The following is a 17,489-nucleotide window of genomic DNA, read 5'->3' on the forward strand; positions in this document are numbered from 1 at the left end:
GAGGAAAAAAAAGGAGCAGAGCAGCGGACCAATCAGAGCGAAGCCGACAAAAGCCCCGCCCACCGACGGTTGACTCGGGTTTTTGGCTCCGTTCCCTGTAGTGATGGGAATTCAGGCACCGCTCCGGGAGTCGGCTCTTTTGACTCATTTTACCAAAAAGAGCCGACTCTTTCGGCTCCAACGCAGAGCTTTAGCACTTCCAATCCTAATAATTAGGTTTCATTATTTATTACGCATTTACAATATTTTTGCTGATTTGGCTGATTGAGGATTAATCTACGTTTATCTTGTACAGTAGATTTATCTGCCTTCTTTGGTACAGTATTTTAAACTGTTCAAACACTACAAAATTAGAATATGTAAAAGTGAAATAAAAACGAAATATGACAACAAATTTAAAAACAAACAAAAAAACTTTTAAAAAACTGAAAAGTAACTAATCCATTCATCCATCCATCCATTATCATCCACTTATTCCAAAGTCGGGTCGCGGGGGCAGTAGCTTGAGCAGGTAGGCTCAGACATCTCTTTCCATGGCCACCTCTTCCAGTTCTTCTGGGAGGATTCAATAATCCATTCATCCATCCATTATATTTACACGCTTCTTCCTTTTTGGGTCACGGGGGTCACTGGTACCCATATCCAGCAGTCACTGTGTGCGAGGCAGGGGACACCCTGGACAGGTCGCAAGTCCATCACAGGGACACAGAGACAAATGCGACAAACAACCATTCACTAACCCTAAGTCACCAATCAGCCTAACATGCATGTTTTTGGTCTGTGGGAGAAGACCGGAGTACCCAGAGAAAACCCACGCATGCACAGAGAGAACATGCAAACTTCACCCAGAAAGAAGCCCAGACTAGGATTTGAACCTGCTCGCTGAGAGGCAGCAGCTCTACCAACTGTACCACCGCGCTGCCCTGAAAAGTAGAGATTAGATGCAAAAACGAAAGCCCCATGTAGATGGAAAATGGTATGAAACAGCAACACAGAAGTATTCAAAATAAAAACAAGATAAAAATACTAAAACTCACGAATTGATAAAAAGTATAACACAACAGTTAAAACAACAGACCTAAAATCATTAAAGTCTGCTGTCACTCACAATCCAAAGCTTACAATAAACCATTAAGCCAGTCGTCTTGTACATGTAGCCAAATCATCTCTCCTGTGAGCCAAGCAAATAAAGACCCTAATGACTCTGGTGGGAGGGAATGCGTTAATCTGCATGTGAATCTCATGCAGTTTAAGGCCCTGTTTACATGCGAAAGACCTCTAGAGATTTTCTGATGTTAGTGAAAAGTTTTTACTGTAAAGCCATGCTTGATGAATTTGCTGTAGGCCTGCTTCTGTAAGGTGACAGCAGGCACTCTGATTTTTATTGTTCAAGACACACCCTTGCACACAGACACTTCAGTCTCAAAGCGATTATATCAAAAATGGTACGAAAGCAAAAGGCTGGGTTGCTCCAACACTTTGAAAAGGGTGAGCAGCTCAAACAGACTGTTGTTTATTTACTCCCACAAGCACAGTAAAACTATTGACGGCTTGTGTGATTCCACGTAAGTTGTTGTTTCCCTTGAAACAATGCCAGGAGTTTCTAATGATTTCCACTGAATTCAAAAACCTTTGGTGTCAGAGAAAACAACAGCGATTGTTATGCACATAAAGGATTGAAAGACAGAAATGTTCCAGTTTGACTTGAAAATGGCGTGGTGTGAACAGGGCCTAAAACTTTGTGCTCCCTTTCCAGTTTTGAATTGAGAAAGCTCCCCGCAATGGTAAGCAAAATGTCTCCAAGTAAGGAATAGAAGTCAATTGTTTTTTCTTTGTTAGTTTTTCTTTGTCTTGTCATGAATGATTGAGATTCCACACATTTTTTTTGTATTTTTTAAATATAAAATTACACAATTATAATTTCCCTCACTCCCCTCAAAATTGAACGTGTGTTTAAAAAGCACACAAAAGTCCTGTCAGAAAACTTTTCACGGCTGGTGGTTGTTCCGGGTGTTTTTTGTGTTGCAGTTCCTCCTCCAGTCCTGCGGGGGCGCAGAAGAGCTTCAAGCTGCTGAACACCGCCTCCCGCCGAGGCTCAGAGTCAGGAAGAGGAAGAAAGATGCTGAAGCTAAGCTGCCACGTTTAGCTTTAGGCGTGTAGCGTAAAGCTTTTAAGCACACAATGTAAAATTTATTATTATTCTTTTTGAACTAAACGTTGTTTAAAATATGATCTGTAAAAATGCAATATACAGCTCAACCCAGGTAAGCCTTTTCTATTTTTAGACCTCAAATGTTGGATTCTCTTCCTGTTCAGGTGTACTGAAGCACGCGGTGCTCGTGGAACAATACATTTAGCTTTCACAAAGACTTTGTTATTTTAGTATTTATTCTGTAACGCAACGTGTGACTGTAAAGTAGACGTAATAACAATTGTGTGCTGTCTTTTTCCAGTAATGTTTTATCCAGGAAGACGGTGGAGAAAATGTGGCCTTGCTTCAGTCAGGAGCAGAAAAACTGAAAGCATGCAGAGGTAGGTATATTTTAATGATTTAATGCACATAAAACATGAAAGTGTCAGATTTTACTCTTAAGTCAAGCAGCATTACATCACTGAAGCAGCTATTAATGCCTGTTTTATTAAAGATATTGTTAAATGAAATAAGAATGAAGAAAGCACATGTTTTCTTGGAGCATAAACATTGTGTAAAATTGCAATAAACTCAGAAGATTCTGGAGGAAGAAAACAAAAAGCCCATCAGGTTAGAATCTGACGTGTTCACACTCTGTGGGAAAGTAGGTTACTATAAAAAGTATATTTAATAATTTTATATTTCCTATTAGCACCGTCATCCACTGGAACCACATGTTCGTGTAAGTTGCAACACAAGGCTTTGTTCAAAAAAATAATTTAAAAGACATTTTTGAAAATTAAAAGAACAAAACAAGTTAAGAGAAAAGTTAATTAATTTGGACCTTAAATGTTCACATCTTCTAGTTTTCTTCCACCACCACTGCAACGCATCTTTTTCTTAGCAGACCAACCAGAGCATCAACACAAGCTAAAGAAAACCCACACACATTGTTTTACGTTTTCCTGACATTGCCTTCAAGTAGCAGCAACACATGTGTATAAAGAACTGCCTGGCTGTCTGGTTCAGTGCTTAAAAGGCAGTATAATTGTGCCTGAACAATGGGAACAGTAAAACCTGATGAGTGAGTATTAAACCGCCTGTTAACGGTGTGCCGTATGCTAGTCTGAGCTCAGTTTGGTATTTACTCCGTTTTTATTGTTTTGCTTGATTGATCTCCAAAGATGCACAATGTTCTGGTTGAACTTTGTCAAGACGGTATCTCCGACATTTAAGGAAATTACATCAAATGATTATAAATATCAGCTGATGACACGCCTGTGGTATTTGTTGCATGTTTGTGAGTGCATGGCTGAATTCTGTGTTACTTTTTGACGTAGTAAATACAGTCAGACACCATGCTAAATGAATACATTCACACACTGACTCAGTAAGATCAGAGGGGTTTAATTTGCGCCTCTCTGTTAGTTCAGTGTGAATACAGTAACAAACCTCAGCGTGTGCTGGTGTTATTTTAAATGTATTGTCGCCATGTCGGGGTCCTTTTTTCCTCCTCATTCTTTGTTTTGCTTGTTTTTGTAGAGTTGTTCAGCATGTTTTTATGGACTAATCCAGACTCAGAGGTTGCTGTAACTAACCTGTGAGAAACGGTTCTCCTCAGGATGGTATGTTCGTACTCCCTCTGTTAACACAATAACGTACTACATAAGTATTTTGAGCACTGAAGAAGTGAACCCGGGCCATGGCTGAATTCTGTTCCAGCTGCTCCGTGCTGGATCCAGTCAGACACCATGCAACAGCCTCTACTCATTTCTGCAAAATGACTGGGCGGGTGCTTTTCTTCAGCTTCGTCCATCTCCGCAGGAATGCGTACAGTGATACACTTTGATATTCTTGATGGTTTTGTAATTATTTTTCCTTCTTTCTTAAAATCTTTAGGGCGTCTAACTTTCATTTGTAAAAATGGGACCCTTGGATTCATTCATCCTGTTCGGCTGTGGTAACTTGTTTTTCTTTTATTAAAATGTTTTTTCTTATAGAATTTTTCAGGCATAGCTTAGTCGTAGTTTTAAACGGTCAGACTTACACCAGTCCCCCACCACACACACACACACACACAAACAACTTTCTTGTAATAGCAAAATCATTTTATGCAACGCCATGAACTTCGTGTCTCTTTCAGCAGAATTAAAACAAGCTCAGATTTTATGGACTCCTAGTACTCAATGGTTTGTGATGTTGTTTTCCACTAGTTCAATAAATTTGCATTTGTGCTGAAATTGCTTGTTTTGAATTTCTTTGTGGTTTGAAGCTGACAGTGAGAGATGTGTAAAAGTTGGAAATGCTAAAAGCAAAATGATTTATGTTAAGTCTTAGGAAGGAATTTAAAGTTTGATAAATATATTCAAAGCATATAATATATAAACGTGTGGCTGTGGATGAGTGGTTAGAGCAGTCGAGGGTTCAATTCCACCACAGTCACATGTTGTGATGATAAAGCACTAACTGTTCTCTAGTAGAATGATTAACTCAGATTTGTAGAGATGTAGATGTGCTGTCTGGACGTCAATAAAGGCACATATTGTGTTGTAAAGTGTTCTGAGTATCCTGGTCAGATAGAAGTGCGCAGGCGCTGTATATGTAGTGTTTTACATCTTGCATGTATGCATCTGTAAGACGGTGCCATTTTAAGCATGCACGTTCACAGCCAACATTTAAAAACTGAAGCATTTTTAATAAAAATATAATTCCAACAATAAAATTTACATTTTAACCCAAAAGTGAACATTCAGATCTTTTGAAGTGGGATTCTGTAGAAAGGTTGTGAACAATATCTTACCTGCTGTAGATGGCTCTTTAAGAGACTTCGTTTCCCAGAAATGGAGTTTGATTCCGACAAGCTAACAACTAGTTTGAGTGGGCCGGGGCCAAAGTGGGTTGAGTTTAAAATAAATTCTAGTCTTTTTTTTTTAAAAATTTTCAGGTCTTAACTTTTTTATTCTGCAGAAATGTTTTGATGATCCTCCTTCAGGCTGCACTTGAACCACTGGTAGCTGCTTCTATTTGTTTTTGCAAATAACTAGAATTCTATATAAATTACATGTTATCCATTTATTCATTGTCTTTACCCACTTTTCATTTCCGGGTCACATTCAGAACGTAAACTGAACACTTAAGTTTAGGAAGCGACAGCTCTGACCAACTCTGCTGCCCCAATATGCATATAATAATAATGTCATCACAATGTCAGCACTGTATGTTTCCATACAATGGCGAAATTAGTCTCTGCATTTAACCCATCCACCACCAGGTGGTGCATATGATTCAAAACTAAATATTAATAAACAGCATTTGTATGAACCGTTATGCTAGCAGTTTGTACCATTCTTCAAACAGGTTCATCAACATGTAAGATGTGGACTGTTCATACGGTTTCCACGAATCCCTCTTCCAACAGATTTTAATGTTTGCTTTAAGTTAAACTTCGGGGGGGTTGTATTTAGAGGAAGCCTTGAAAGCAGGTGACTTGAGATGTGCAGCGTAGTGATGAAAAACTGATGAAGTCTACAATCGCTTTAAAAGAAGCAGCTTAGAACAGAAAATCAGCAACGAGACACCTCAGTGGTGTTGAACTGCAGTTTCTGAGAAAAATCCGTTCTTGCTTTAATTTACCAGTTCGTCCTTTAAAGGGGGGGGGGGTCAAGTAGATGCAAATCCCAGTCCTTCAGGTGTGTTATAAGCTGGGTTGGTCCTGCTCCTCTGCTTCGGCAGCTAGTGACAGCAGGATGGCCTTTGGAGAGTTCTCAAAAAGTGCTGCTCTGTTCTGAGTTTGACCCTTCTTGACCCAGTGGCCGTAGATCCTGAAGGCGCAGGCGTCGATCAGTTTACGGATGGGTTTGACGGCGTATGGGTCACTCTTGATCACCTCCTTGGTAACGGGCTTGGCCCTCCTGTAGCTGCAGTAGATTCTCATCGTGGCGAGAACAGTTATACAGATGACCTGAAAGTAAACATGATTATTTAATCTGCATGAGACAATTAAAAAAAAATTAGAACTGTTTCAAGCAAGAATAGACTTTCTAAAGTCTCGTGTCACCTTGAACTTCCTGTAAGGACTGAACTGCCGCACTTCGTTCACCACATACTGCGAGAAGAACGAGTGACTGAGAGCCTCTGTCGCTGTGACCCGCTGTACTGGATCCACCACCAGCATCCGGGAGATCTGGACAAACGATGCTTTATGTAAAATAATTCAGCCTTATTTGTATGACCTGCTTTATTACATCAGGGATGAAGGTTGGGAATAAACTAAGCGCACCAGATCTTTGGCCGTGTCCGAGCTGTCCTCCCACTCTGGAGACGAGAAGTCGTATTTCCCTGCTAGGATCATCCGCAGCATCAGCATCTGTTTTCTGTGCCAGAAGGGCGGAGAGCCTGCGAGCAGCGTATACATGATGACTCCTGCACTCCATCTGCAAACATTCAGGACAGCTGACATGTTTAATAAAAGTGAACAGCAATTTTTTTAAATCATATTGTAGTGAGTTAAATGTAGATTTGACCACATTACACTGGTCCTATCGTGGCTAAGACTGAATCTGGTGTTTGTGGACACTCACATGTCAACAGCTGTGCCGTATCCTTTGTGTCCTGCATCCATGGAGCACTCGATGATCTCAGGAGCAAGGTAACCAGGAGTCCCACACACATCTGTGTTACAAACATCAAAACAATTTCATTTATTTCTTGCTGCTCTTGTTCCATTTTAATTGTGTCCAAACCGCATGACACACTCCAAAACAAACCTATTGAATATTAGGAGCTGTAGAAGTACAACAAAAAAGGCTGAAACTCCTGAACTTAACTGCTGACGTTAAAATCAGACCAGAAATTGTTTCCTGATATTGGAGTTTTTCTTCATACCAGAAAAACAAACGTGGAGCAAAGCCTGAAGAAGTTTGAAAGTGACTTCTCTGTGAATTGCCTCCTTATCATGGAGGAGTTTATGTGCCTGAATGTTTCTAAAAGATGTACTGTTGAGGTCGATGGCCCCTGGTGGGGTCTTCCAAGGCAGACTGGTCCTAAGTGGCAGGCCAAGACAAAAAGTGCTCCTCATGGTCAGAGGACAACAAGGAGCTTGATGTCCCTCTAGATGTGGGTTATCAGGGCCTCACTCTGGAGCCAGGCCCGGGGGAAAGGCTCATCTCATGAGCGCCTGGAGGCCTCTACCAATGGTCCAGTCAGGCCCATCACCTGCAGGAGGGGCCATTTGAGTTGATGCATGGAGCCAAGGGTAGCAGGTAAAAACAGGCGCCTTGGTGCTCTGACCCTGGCTTACCAAAACTAATTTTTGGGACCTGATGTCACCTCTGGTGGGGAAAGAGCCTGCGCTTGTGCGTTAGGGTTGAGGGGGTTCATCTCAGAACACGATTATAAGTTCTGGAACCAACGTCCCTGAGAGGGGCCTGACCTACTCTGGAGTTGCTCATGGTGAGAGGTGCCAAGCTGATGTGGGCCAACTGATACCACCCCCAGGTTTGGTGCCTGTGCTTTGGACTTTTGAGTTTCCCCCGGTAGATGAGAGCAGTGGTGTAGTCTTCATGATATGCGTGTATACCGAGTATATCCACTAGAAAAGCTGAAGAATATCAGTACTAAAAGTGCCCAATGATACATGACATATCATTAGGCACGTGTCACTGATACGTTAAACAGCAGTTAAAAGCTTCTGTAACAATCTATGTATGCAGCGCTTGTTTATTATAGTCGCTTATCCAGTAAATTATTGTATAATTCTGTACTTACTACTTAATACTTGAACATGTTTTGCTTTGATACCGTTTTATAAATTCTATAACGTTTTTAATACAAAGCCAACTATTGTAGAAAGTTTGTTGCACGTTTATTCAAATATAAGCATGAGAGAAATTTGGAAATGTTCAATATGTTTAAAAATCAAAATCAATTGACGATTATATTGTACTAACTTGTGTACTTTGGTTTCTAAGCACAGTATACCCACTGCAAAAATGTAGACTACACCACTGGATGAGCGGGTTGCTTCAGGTGTGGGGGGGGATAGGCTTTAACTTTGTTTTGTGCTTTTGCACCAACCAGCAGCTCAGAGCACCCCTGTGGAAATGAGCTACACGCAGGAAATTTTTCAAAAATCTTGGAACAGTAGAAATAGAGTTTGGAGGAGAGGGGTGCAGCGTTCAGTAGATGTTAGAGGCTGGTGTACCGTTATGTGAAAAATCTAGACAAAGTTATAAAACTGTCGTATGAAATATGCTAATGTCACACTTTGATTCTCAAAGGAGCTACATCCTCAGTTTTAATCATTTATGAAATGTACTAAAAAGTGACGATGTGCTTCAGATGGATTGCAGACGTCCACACTCACTGAAGACCTCTCAGCTGAGGCTCAGCCCATCAGAAACTTGATTTGCCAGCTTCTACTGCTAATGATCTTAAGCCTTCTGAGAAGTCTATTTAAAAAGGTCAGTTCGCTGCGAACGTCTGTGACTGCAGCAAATAGACCGGGGCGTCCTGTGCTCTTCATAGCACAGGGAGCATGTTTTGCAACCAGATCCAGATTCTCCACCGACCACCAAACAGTTGGTGTTCTGACGAGCTCACTGTAGGCGTCAAAGATAGTACAAGTGGAGAGCACTTAGATGTCATCGAGTGAACTTCCAGGGATTGTCTGATATAATAGTAGTGGGGGGGTCAGATTTTAACATCTTTACTTTAACAAGTTGTTCAAACAGAAATGGAAGACAAGTGACTAAAAGAAATGTTCTGAAGATGAACAATCTCCACAGAATGGTCCATGTTCTCTCACCTTTAAGTCTCTGGTCTGGCTGTATTTGCACAGCAAACCCAAAGTCTGTGAGTTTGATGTTCATGTTGTCATCTAAAAGGATGTTTTCAGGCTTCAGGTCCCGGTGGACGATGTTCTGGGAGTGAAGAAACTGGACCACCTCCAACAAAGCACGCATGATCTTTCTACAAAACACGACACTGAGCCTTAAAAGCCTTTTCAGAACATTGCTGTGATTGTTCACGTTGGGCGAAGCAGCTCACTCACCTGGTCTCCTTCTCAGTTAGCGTAACTTTCTCTGTGAGGTAGTCAAAAAGTTCTCCCTTCCTCATCCTGGAGGACAGAAAGTGTCATTTCTGATGAGTCCAGGTTTGTTTGAGCACATAAAGGTGCAGTGACATGAAGAACTTACAGATCGAAAACCAAGAAGAAGAAGGCGTTGGTCTCGTAGCAGTCTTTGAGCTGTACTGGAGATGAAAGTTCACCCAGTTAAGAGTTGTTGACAAAGTCCAAACAAACAGTCCTGGTTATGGGACAAAATATCTTACTGATGTTTTCCTGTCCGCAGACTTTCTTCAGGATGTCGATCTCCTTCACCGTGGCCTCTCTGATCTCCTCGATCTCCCGGGAAGTCATCTTGTCAGAGGGCGTGATGTCGATGACCTTCACAGCGTATTCCTGGGAGGTTCGTTTGTTGACGCAGCGGCGCACCACGCTGCTCACACCTCTGAGGGAAAAATAAAAACTAATCAGCCTTCAGATCTGTCAAAAGTTTTCTCCTCAGGGTCTCTCTTAGTGACACGGTCAGAAGTTCAGTTATCCAGGAGAGACTCGGAGTACACCTGCTGTCTCCACATGGAGAGGAGCCAGTTGAGGTAAGGATCATCTGGAACTAAAGGGTGGCACGGGAGTGGATTTTCACTCCTGTCCCGTCCCACCACAGGAAAAAAATTTCTTGTCCCATCCCAATCCTGGTTTAAACGACTCCCACTCCTGGACCACTCTCATTGTTTTATTTTTCATTTAGTCTTCAGGAAATGCATTGAATTTGATTTGATCTTCTACCCATTCCTTTTTATATATTTCAAAAGATATGGCAACCACAACAGTTCATCCGTGGTGAAATAGGGAGGCATTTATTGCCTTAATCCAAACAAAAAACATCAAGTTCATGCTCATTAATCCAGATATAAATCCAACACAGTTCAGTCAGGTCATCTGGACGGTTTCTTTTGTTGTTGAGACGTTTCGTCCTTCATCTGAAGGACTTCTTCAAACAAAACAACCTTCACTAAAGGGCACAAAACTTAAATAATACATGGCCTGTGGCCCCTATAATTTTTCTACAGTGGATCAGCTGCTGATCCCCGTTTCTAGCTCTGCTGGAGGTCAGTTACAGTCAAAACTAACAGAACATGGGTCACACCATGTGTAGCTTAGTTGAATGAACCCAAACAAAACATATTGCATTTTACCAATTTATTGAGCAATTGTTTCTTTTAAACATTAACAATGCTTTTATATTTTGTATTGCTTAAACAAACAAACAAATAATAATCATAATAATAATGCACCAAGCAAGAGAACTGTCCTCAACAAACAAAAATGCACAGAGTCTTTACCTTCACATACCTGAGTTTTGGAAAAAGTGCCTCTTCAGACCACTCGTCCCTGACTCGCTGTACTTGACTAAAACTAAACACGTTTTACAGGCAGCATACAGCGTGTTAACACGTCGCACTCAACTCTTGTGAAGTTCAGGATCATTTGTGACTTTCCTGCCAGTTCTGTGAGCTTAGTTCACACAGCTCACAGCTGTGATCGTTACTTCTGACTTTACGTTGCAAATCTATTTTTACCACATCAGTTTCTCAGCTAGTGTTTGCTCCCTCCATTGATGTTCTTTGAATTTCAGCAGAAAGCAGCAACCAGAAGCACTGTTGGCTTCTTGTAGTTGTTTTGACTTGTGTTACAGTATAGGCTTATTGAAAGAAAACTACAAAATGGTGGTGCCTGTCCAAAGTTTTTTTTGTTTTGTTTTTGTATTTTGTCCTATTGGTTGGTTTCTGCTCGTATCTGCTCCTGTTAACATTTTATCCTGTACTGTCCCAATCACGGAGTAATATTAAAATTGACTCATATCCCGAGGGAATCACGTGACCTGTGGGATTCCTGAAAAATGTCAGCCTCCACCTGGAACCTATTTCTTGGGCCCCCCCCCCCCCCCCCCAATGACATTATGTTAGCCGTCCACTTTGATCTTTGCCTACATTGGGCTAGCTGTTAGCTTGTTAATCAAGTCAGAATTAAACAATTTATCCCATTTTATGTAGTTCAAAGAGTCATCTACAACGGGTAAGATATTTACGGTTCATCACATTTCCATGAAATCCCTCTTCAAAACAAACTATCCCTTAAGTCTGGTTTATTGTCATTTTACAGGTAATTGGTTAAATAATTGACCTCAAATTACCTAGTGGGTTTTATGATTACGTGAAGATTATTTCAGATTACCCAAACTACCTCGCCAAAACTTAATTGGTAGTTGATCCGAGGCGAGCAAAACATACTTTCCAAGAACACAATGTTCTTTCAGCAACCCGATAACCTGCATGTGACATTACATAAAGAATCAGCACCGCTGCATTCCTGCGCTCCTCTCAACCCTAAACCTTTTATACACGACACTCTGAAGGTAATAAATGTTGCTTCCGGCACATTGAGTCTTACATAACACCTCTGTGTGACAGCTGGTTGGCAATGACAGTGAACCGGCTCTGACCTCGCACACTTGTGGAAAACCCTCTTTGGAGGTAGTCGATCAAACTACAATAGAAAATGAGCTGCATTTTTATGCAGTCATGCTAAATAATATTAGAAACTCAGTAAATTCAATTCAGTTTATTTATATAGTGCCAAGTCACTACAGAAGCCACCTCAGGGCACTGAACAGAAACATTCATATACATAAAGTTATTATTATTTATTATTTATCTGAGGAGCAGACTGCTTCGAGTTCAACTTCATCGCAGACTCATCTTGAGCAAGCATGAAGGCGACAGTGGAAAGGAAAAACTCCCTCGCGAGGAAGAAACCTTTAGCAGAACCAGGACAAGCGGCCATCTGTTTCGACTGGCTGGGTTTGAGAGGAACAGGAAGGAGGAACAGATACACAATGGCAGGTCGAGAATCACATGTTCTTTTAATGTTAATTAGGTTTCATGGACAAATGTAACTGTATCATCAGCACAACAATAAAAATTCATCCCATGCTGTTTAATAACTTTCCCTAATGGAAGCATATATAAGGTAAAGAGTATTGGTCCAAACACTGAACCCTGTGGAACTCCATGACTAACTTTGGTGTATGAAGATATATTTACAAATGAGGCTAAGAGTTCAGATTATATGTCATTTGCTTTATAACTTTTATCCTTTGCCAACTTTCACAGGCAAAATAAAGTGTGTGTGCAACATTTAACACAAGATGCACACATGGCTTACAGAATCATAAGAAATAAAACCGATCACGTCCACGTTAGCATTTACCTCAACACAGTTTGCTTCAGGTTGGGATTTTTTTTATGCTGTTATATAAACCTACCTGCCCAGAATCTCCTTGGGCTCATATTTGTCATAGAACTCCTTCGCTCCCACCCAGTCTGGGATCTCCTCCTCTTTGGTCATGATGCTGGCTCCCCACTAAAGATTCACAACTGGTTTCTTCCAACAGTTCACAACACGCTGCAGGAAAGAAAACACGACTCAAATCATGTCTGAGCAAATCAATTGCTACCATAGTTACAACACTGAAGAAATGTTTATATCAGACTAAAATGTCTAAAAATAAAAATATGAAATCAGTGAAGTGGGAATAAATGGAAACTTGAGCCATGCGAGCAATGACAAGTCTGGAGACACCATTACTGATAAATTATCTGCATCTTTATGGAAGTACAGTATTTATCAGATTGTTTCTCACCAGCACTGTGTATTAATTTTCAATTAAAGGTGATCAAATGTCCTGAGAAACAAGATTTGATCACTGCCCTTTATTTAAACTGAGCGCTTGTAAAGAATCTACTCGGTTCTAAAAAGCCTGAAAAAAAGTTTATTTTGTCTCATATTAGCAGTAATGTGAATATATTTCTCTTCCTTCGTTACCTGCAAACCTTTTCTGGCTCTTATTAAAACAACAAACAGGAAGTGAATAAACCTGCTGACTCACCGTTGTCGTCGTAGCTCCTGTTCTACACAAACTCCATCATTAAAATGCTTTTATGCTCACAAAGTGTAAAAATCACCAACGATCAGGTCCAGTCAGACTCCGGTTCTGGGATCTCTGGTGCCGTGTTGTGAAGGGTGAGCTCTAATGTCAGCTGCCGAAAATAAACAGCTGCTTCCTGGGAAGCAGCAGCTCAGCCAGAACACACGGATCCCAGATCTACTAACTAATCAACATCCAGCAGCTCCTTCTGATCACTCATTTATTCAGACCGGAGCGACACGACAGGTGCTGCAGTCCTCGACCAGCCCCTCTGTGTAGCTGTTGAATTTAAAAACTCTCAGATAAAAATAGAACATTTTTACAGAATGAAGAGGTGGCGAAATAAATCACAGCGTCTTTATGATCCAAATCTTTTATTCATTTTTTTCCCTCCTTGTTCCAGGCAAACATTAGGATTATTGTGCCTAAAATATCTTAATGTTTAACTTTTTGAGAGGAAATTTTAATTAAAACATACTAAAGAACACTGCCAAGATTACAACCGATTCAAAACGTGACAGCAAATATATAAACAATATTTATGACTGATTACAAAATTTGCAGCAGCGTTCCCACAAATAACAGATGTCTGAATACAATTAGTTGTTGAAACAAAGCTCGTTTATTGACTGCTCCCTTTAAAGTTACACTCTGCTAGTATCTAATGATGATGTGTGATCTTCATGCTGCAGGACTCGTCTTCGGTTCAAGATAGACCTGTGGGGGAAAAAAAACAAAGGTTGATAAGATAAACTTTGTTTTTATTATGAACTGAGAAAGCCAGTTAAAAGTCTCACAGTGAAAGAGCTGCTATATATTTTACAGCCTCAGAGGGCAGAAAAAGCACACACTGCCTCCTTGTGGCTACAGTGAGTACTGCAAAACCTCTCACCAAAGTGCAAAGTCATCCTGTAATTATAGTCATCCTGAATCTCAAATCCTCTGCAGCCATCAAAGTGATGAGCATTAAAAATAATCTTTTACACCACCGTTTTAAAATTAAATATTACAACTCATAGTTTTAATAAATGCATATGCTCATAGTTTTAGTCAAATGAATAAAAAAAAGGTATTTGTGACAAAAGTTTTTAAATTTAGTTATTAACGTGGGATTAATTTATCATGCTACAGTCAGACATCAAAGAAACTGATGCAAAGAATACAGTCCTTGCAGCTCCTTCAGTGTGGTAGGTTTCTTTAAAAACAGCAGCTGCAGACAGATGTTTTATCCTCACCATTTGCAAACCGGCACTGCTTGAGCACCTCGCTGAATCCCTCGCAGAGTTTCAGGTCACCCTGGTTTTGGGCACACTCGAGGAACTGTTTCATCTCGTAGGAACAAGCCTGCTGCTGAAACTGCTGTTGGGGCTGCTGCTGGTACGGCTCCTGAAACGCAGCACAAGATGGGATGCTTAAATATTGCATGTTTAAAAAACTTCTTTCATAAATCTAAAGAGATGGCAGTTGTTTCCAAAACAGGTCAGTCTGTGTTAACACACACACACACACACACACACACACAAAAAACATATATTGTAAAGATATACTAAATAACAACCTTACATTTCTTAGTTCATATCTTACATGTTATTACTGTTATTCTTATACATTTTATTGTTGGATGTAACTGGGACCTTGTGTACATAATTTCGCTCCACCACATGTACCACATGAGGTGCGAATGACAATAAAGAAACTATGACTCTGACATTTGATCTGCTAAAGGATTTTATAAATTATAAAGTGATCTAACAAAGTCATGTCCTCTGGACAGATTCTTGTTGAAACGTTTTGTCTTTTACCCATAAGACTTCGTCAGTCTGAGGAGCTGCAATAAACTCATCTTATAAATAGCATCTTCTCATAGTGGATCAAAGAAGGTGATCAGAAGTTATAGTTTATTGCAGCTCCTCAGAATGACAAAGTCGTTTGGATAAAAGAAGAAATGTTTTCAACAAGAATTCGTCCAGAGGACCCGACTTCACGTTGTTAGATTTTTCAACCTGGATTATTGTGCATGCATCAAGATATGGGCAGTGACAAATGTACTAATTTACTGGTAAATATCCAAGTAATGATGGTTTACATGAGTGGAGGTTTTATGGCATTTTCACCAGAAAATAACCAGATTTCATTAAAATCACTATAAACTGGGGTTATGGTTTAAAAAAGGTGTATTTTAATCTAAACTTGTTTTTCTTTTTTTTACAACCAACAAATAAATAAATATATTCAAAAGGTGGCAATGTTGATTCATCCTAATCATTAAATGTAGATAATCCAGTCCAAATGTCTCTGTAAAAGTTTAAATACTCAAGGTAACACCTTCAAATTTTTTTCTATACTGTAATATTGTTACAGTGTTCAGACTAGTTAAGGGTCACATTTGCTGACCTGTAGTCTTACTGTCTGACCTGCTGTGTACTAAACTCACTAATCTCCCCTAATACTAATCCAGGACACACTTCTGTTTACCTGGTATGTGACGTCAGGCTTGGTAGGCTCCGAGCTGCCTCCACTGAAGGCTCCGGTCATGGCGTGGCCGATGGTGTGTCCAACTGCAGAACCCACTGCCACGCCAGCGGCTGTGGTTGCCATTTGAGCGAACATACCAGGCTGTCTGGGTGCTGCAGCTGGAGCTCCTACAGCAGACGGAGGGGCCTGCATCGGAACCGGGGCGTGAGATGGAGGGGGTGCAGCGCGGGCTGCAGGTGGAGCCCGGCTGTAAATAGTAAAAAGTTACACTTATTAGCATAAAACAAAATAAATTATCAATAAATTAACCATCTACAATGAGCCAATGCATATTCCCTTTCAATATTTGTATTCAAATATCTATACATGTTCACAACAAATAAAATTTATGACAGCCAGTAAGGTAGTTACACTACCACACTGATCGAGGCAAGATGTTTACATGTGGGCATTTATAATGCAAATATTTAGTCAAGATCAATAATTTCAGTGTTTTGAATTTCAATTATACTTGATCTAAAAACAGGTGGAACATTGAGCGGCTTACTGAACAGCTGAAAGCTCAGAGTTAAAACAGTGTGCTTGGTGTCAGGATCACAGATCCCAGTTTTCTCTGGACAGACAACAGAGCGGTGAAGACTGACTTTTCATTGTGTTTCAGTTCAGTACACAACTACAGCCTCCATAGTTCATCCAATACTTCACAACAGTAAGGTGAAGAGAGCACAATGAACAACACACATTTAATTCAAGTGGAAGTGGACAATAAAGTAGAGGTAATGGATGACTAGACAGCCGAACAATAATTTACTCCAGACCTTGTTCCCTTTGCTCGACTACATAAACTTAAAATAAAAAAACTAAATTATTTTACACCTAAACAATTTAGTTGAAATGCACACACACACACACACACACACACACACACACATAATTAGATTTACAACGGGGTATATTAATATTGGAACAGGTTCGTTACCCTTTCACACAGTGTGAGTTGATTTAGTGTTTGTTGTTCTCTGTTTTTAAATGCTTTTTATTAATTCTTCAGTATTACCATTAGTGTGTGGTGTTTATTGTTTCATTAATTTTACTCCCACTGATGTTATTGTTAAGCATTACTGATAACAGTTTGTTTTAAATGTGCTCTATAAATAAAGTTTTGACCTCACTTTTTTGTCTTCAGTTTAATTGCCGGATGACGCAATTACACTTGTAACTTGGTGACCTTCGTAATTTTACTCAGACTTCTGCAACGACGCAAGACTGGTATTAAATTAAAATTTTAGTTATTTATTGCTATCATTATTAGTTATTTATTGTACCAAATCGTTATTTGACTTTCTTGGCAATGATGACGCCGTTACCTGACCGTTAGCATGCTAGCTAGCTCACGCACGAGCACAGAACATTTCAACAACTTTTAATAATACAGCCAAATTTAACTACCTGGCTGGAGCGGGCATCCTGGAAGTCCTGCTTCTGCTTCCTCTAGGCATCTTTAATTAGGTAGATTTAAGAGCACGTTGTACTAAGAAATCCGATACAACACTTCGCCTCTTCGACTGAAACACCCCGCTTTATTTCGACCTTAGGTTGATTCAGGAACATTCCGTGTGTTACATCATTTGTCCTCCGACTAACTTCCGGTGCAACAAAAACGACGTTAAATTTTTTTCCACTTGTTTTAAAATCCAAAGACGTAATCTTCTTTTATTTCGTTAATTTATAAATTATGTAAAAACCTACACAATACTTGTGTACAAAACAGATTTTTATCCACTCTGTTGGATTTCATGTTTTATCTTTTATTATTTTTTGTCAAGCTTGAA

The 17,489-nt window shown here is 40.0% G+C and overlaps 2 protein-coding genes and 1 non-coding gene across 3 annotated transcripts; 1 reads left to right on the forward strand and 2 right to left on the reverse strand.

Moving 5' to 3' along the window:
* Window positions 1-3,437: 3,437 nt before the first annotated feature.
* Window positions 3,438-3,577, forward strand: LOC119411593. The gene has a single exon (XR_005186893.1). It is a non-coding gene; the product is annotated as a small nucleolar RNA SNORA15 (small nucleolar RNA).
* Window positions 3,578-5,802: 2,225 nt separating this feature from the next.
* Window positions 5,803-13,169, reverse strand: phkg1a (phosphorylase kinase, gamma 1a (muscle)). Its single transcript, XM_037677482.1, has 10 exons — window positions 13,144-13,169; window positions 12,520-12,659; window positions 9,464-9,642; window positions 9,328-9,382; window positions 9,183-9,248; window positions 8,937-9,100; window positions 6,712-6,802; window positions 6,411-6,564; window positions 6,189-6,314; window positions 5,803-6,092 (listed from the first exon to the last, which is right to left on the reverse strand). Exons 2-10 carry the CDS (start codon window positions 12,600-12,602, stop codon window positions 5,826-5,828), a joined length of 1,185 nt encoding a protein of 394 aa, XP_037533410.1. The 5' UTR covers window positions 12,603-12,659; window positions 13,144-13,169; the 3' UTR covers window positions 5,803-5,825.
* A 370-nt stretch (window positions 13,170-13,539) lies between these two features.
* On the reverse strand, window positions 13,540-17,288 carry chchd2 (coiled-coil-helix-coiled-coil-helix domain containing 2). The gene is made up of 4 exons (XM_037677491.1): window positions 17,107-17,288; window positions 15,658-15,904; window positions 14,418-14,568; window positions 13,540-13,899 (listed from the first exon to the last, which is right to left on the reverse strand). The coding sequence occupies exons 1-4, from the start codon at window positions 17,154-17,156 to the stop codon at window positions 13,889-13,891; spliced, it is 459 nt and encodes a 152-aa protein (XP_037533419.1). The 5' UTR covers window positions 17,157-17,288; the 3' UTR covers window positions 13,540-13,888.
* Window positions 17,289-17,489: the final 201 nt, after the last annotated feature.

Source organism: Nematolebias whitei, chromosome 6 (assembly GCF_014905685.2).
Source record: "Nematolebias whitei isolate Nwh7 chromosome 6, NemWhi1, whole genome shotgun sequence".
NCBI lineage: Eukaryota > Metazoa > Chordata > Actinopteri > Cyprinodontiformes > Rivulidae > Nematolebias > Nematolebias whitei.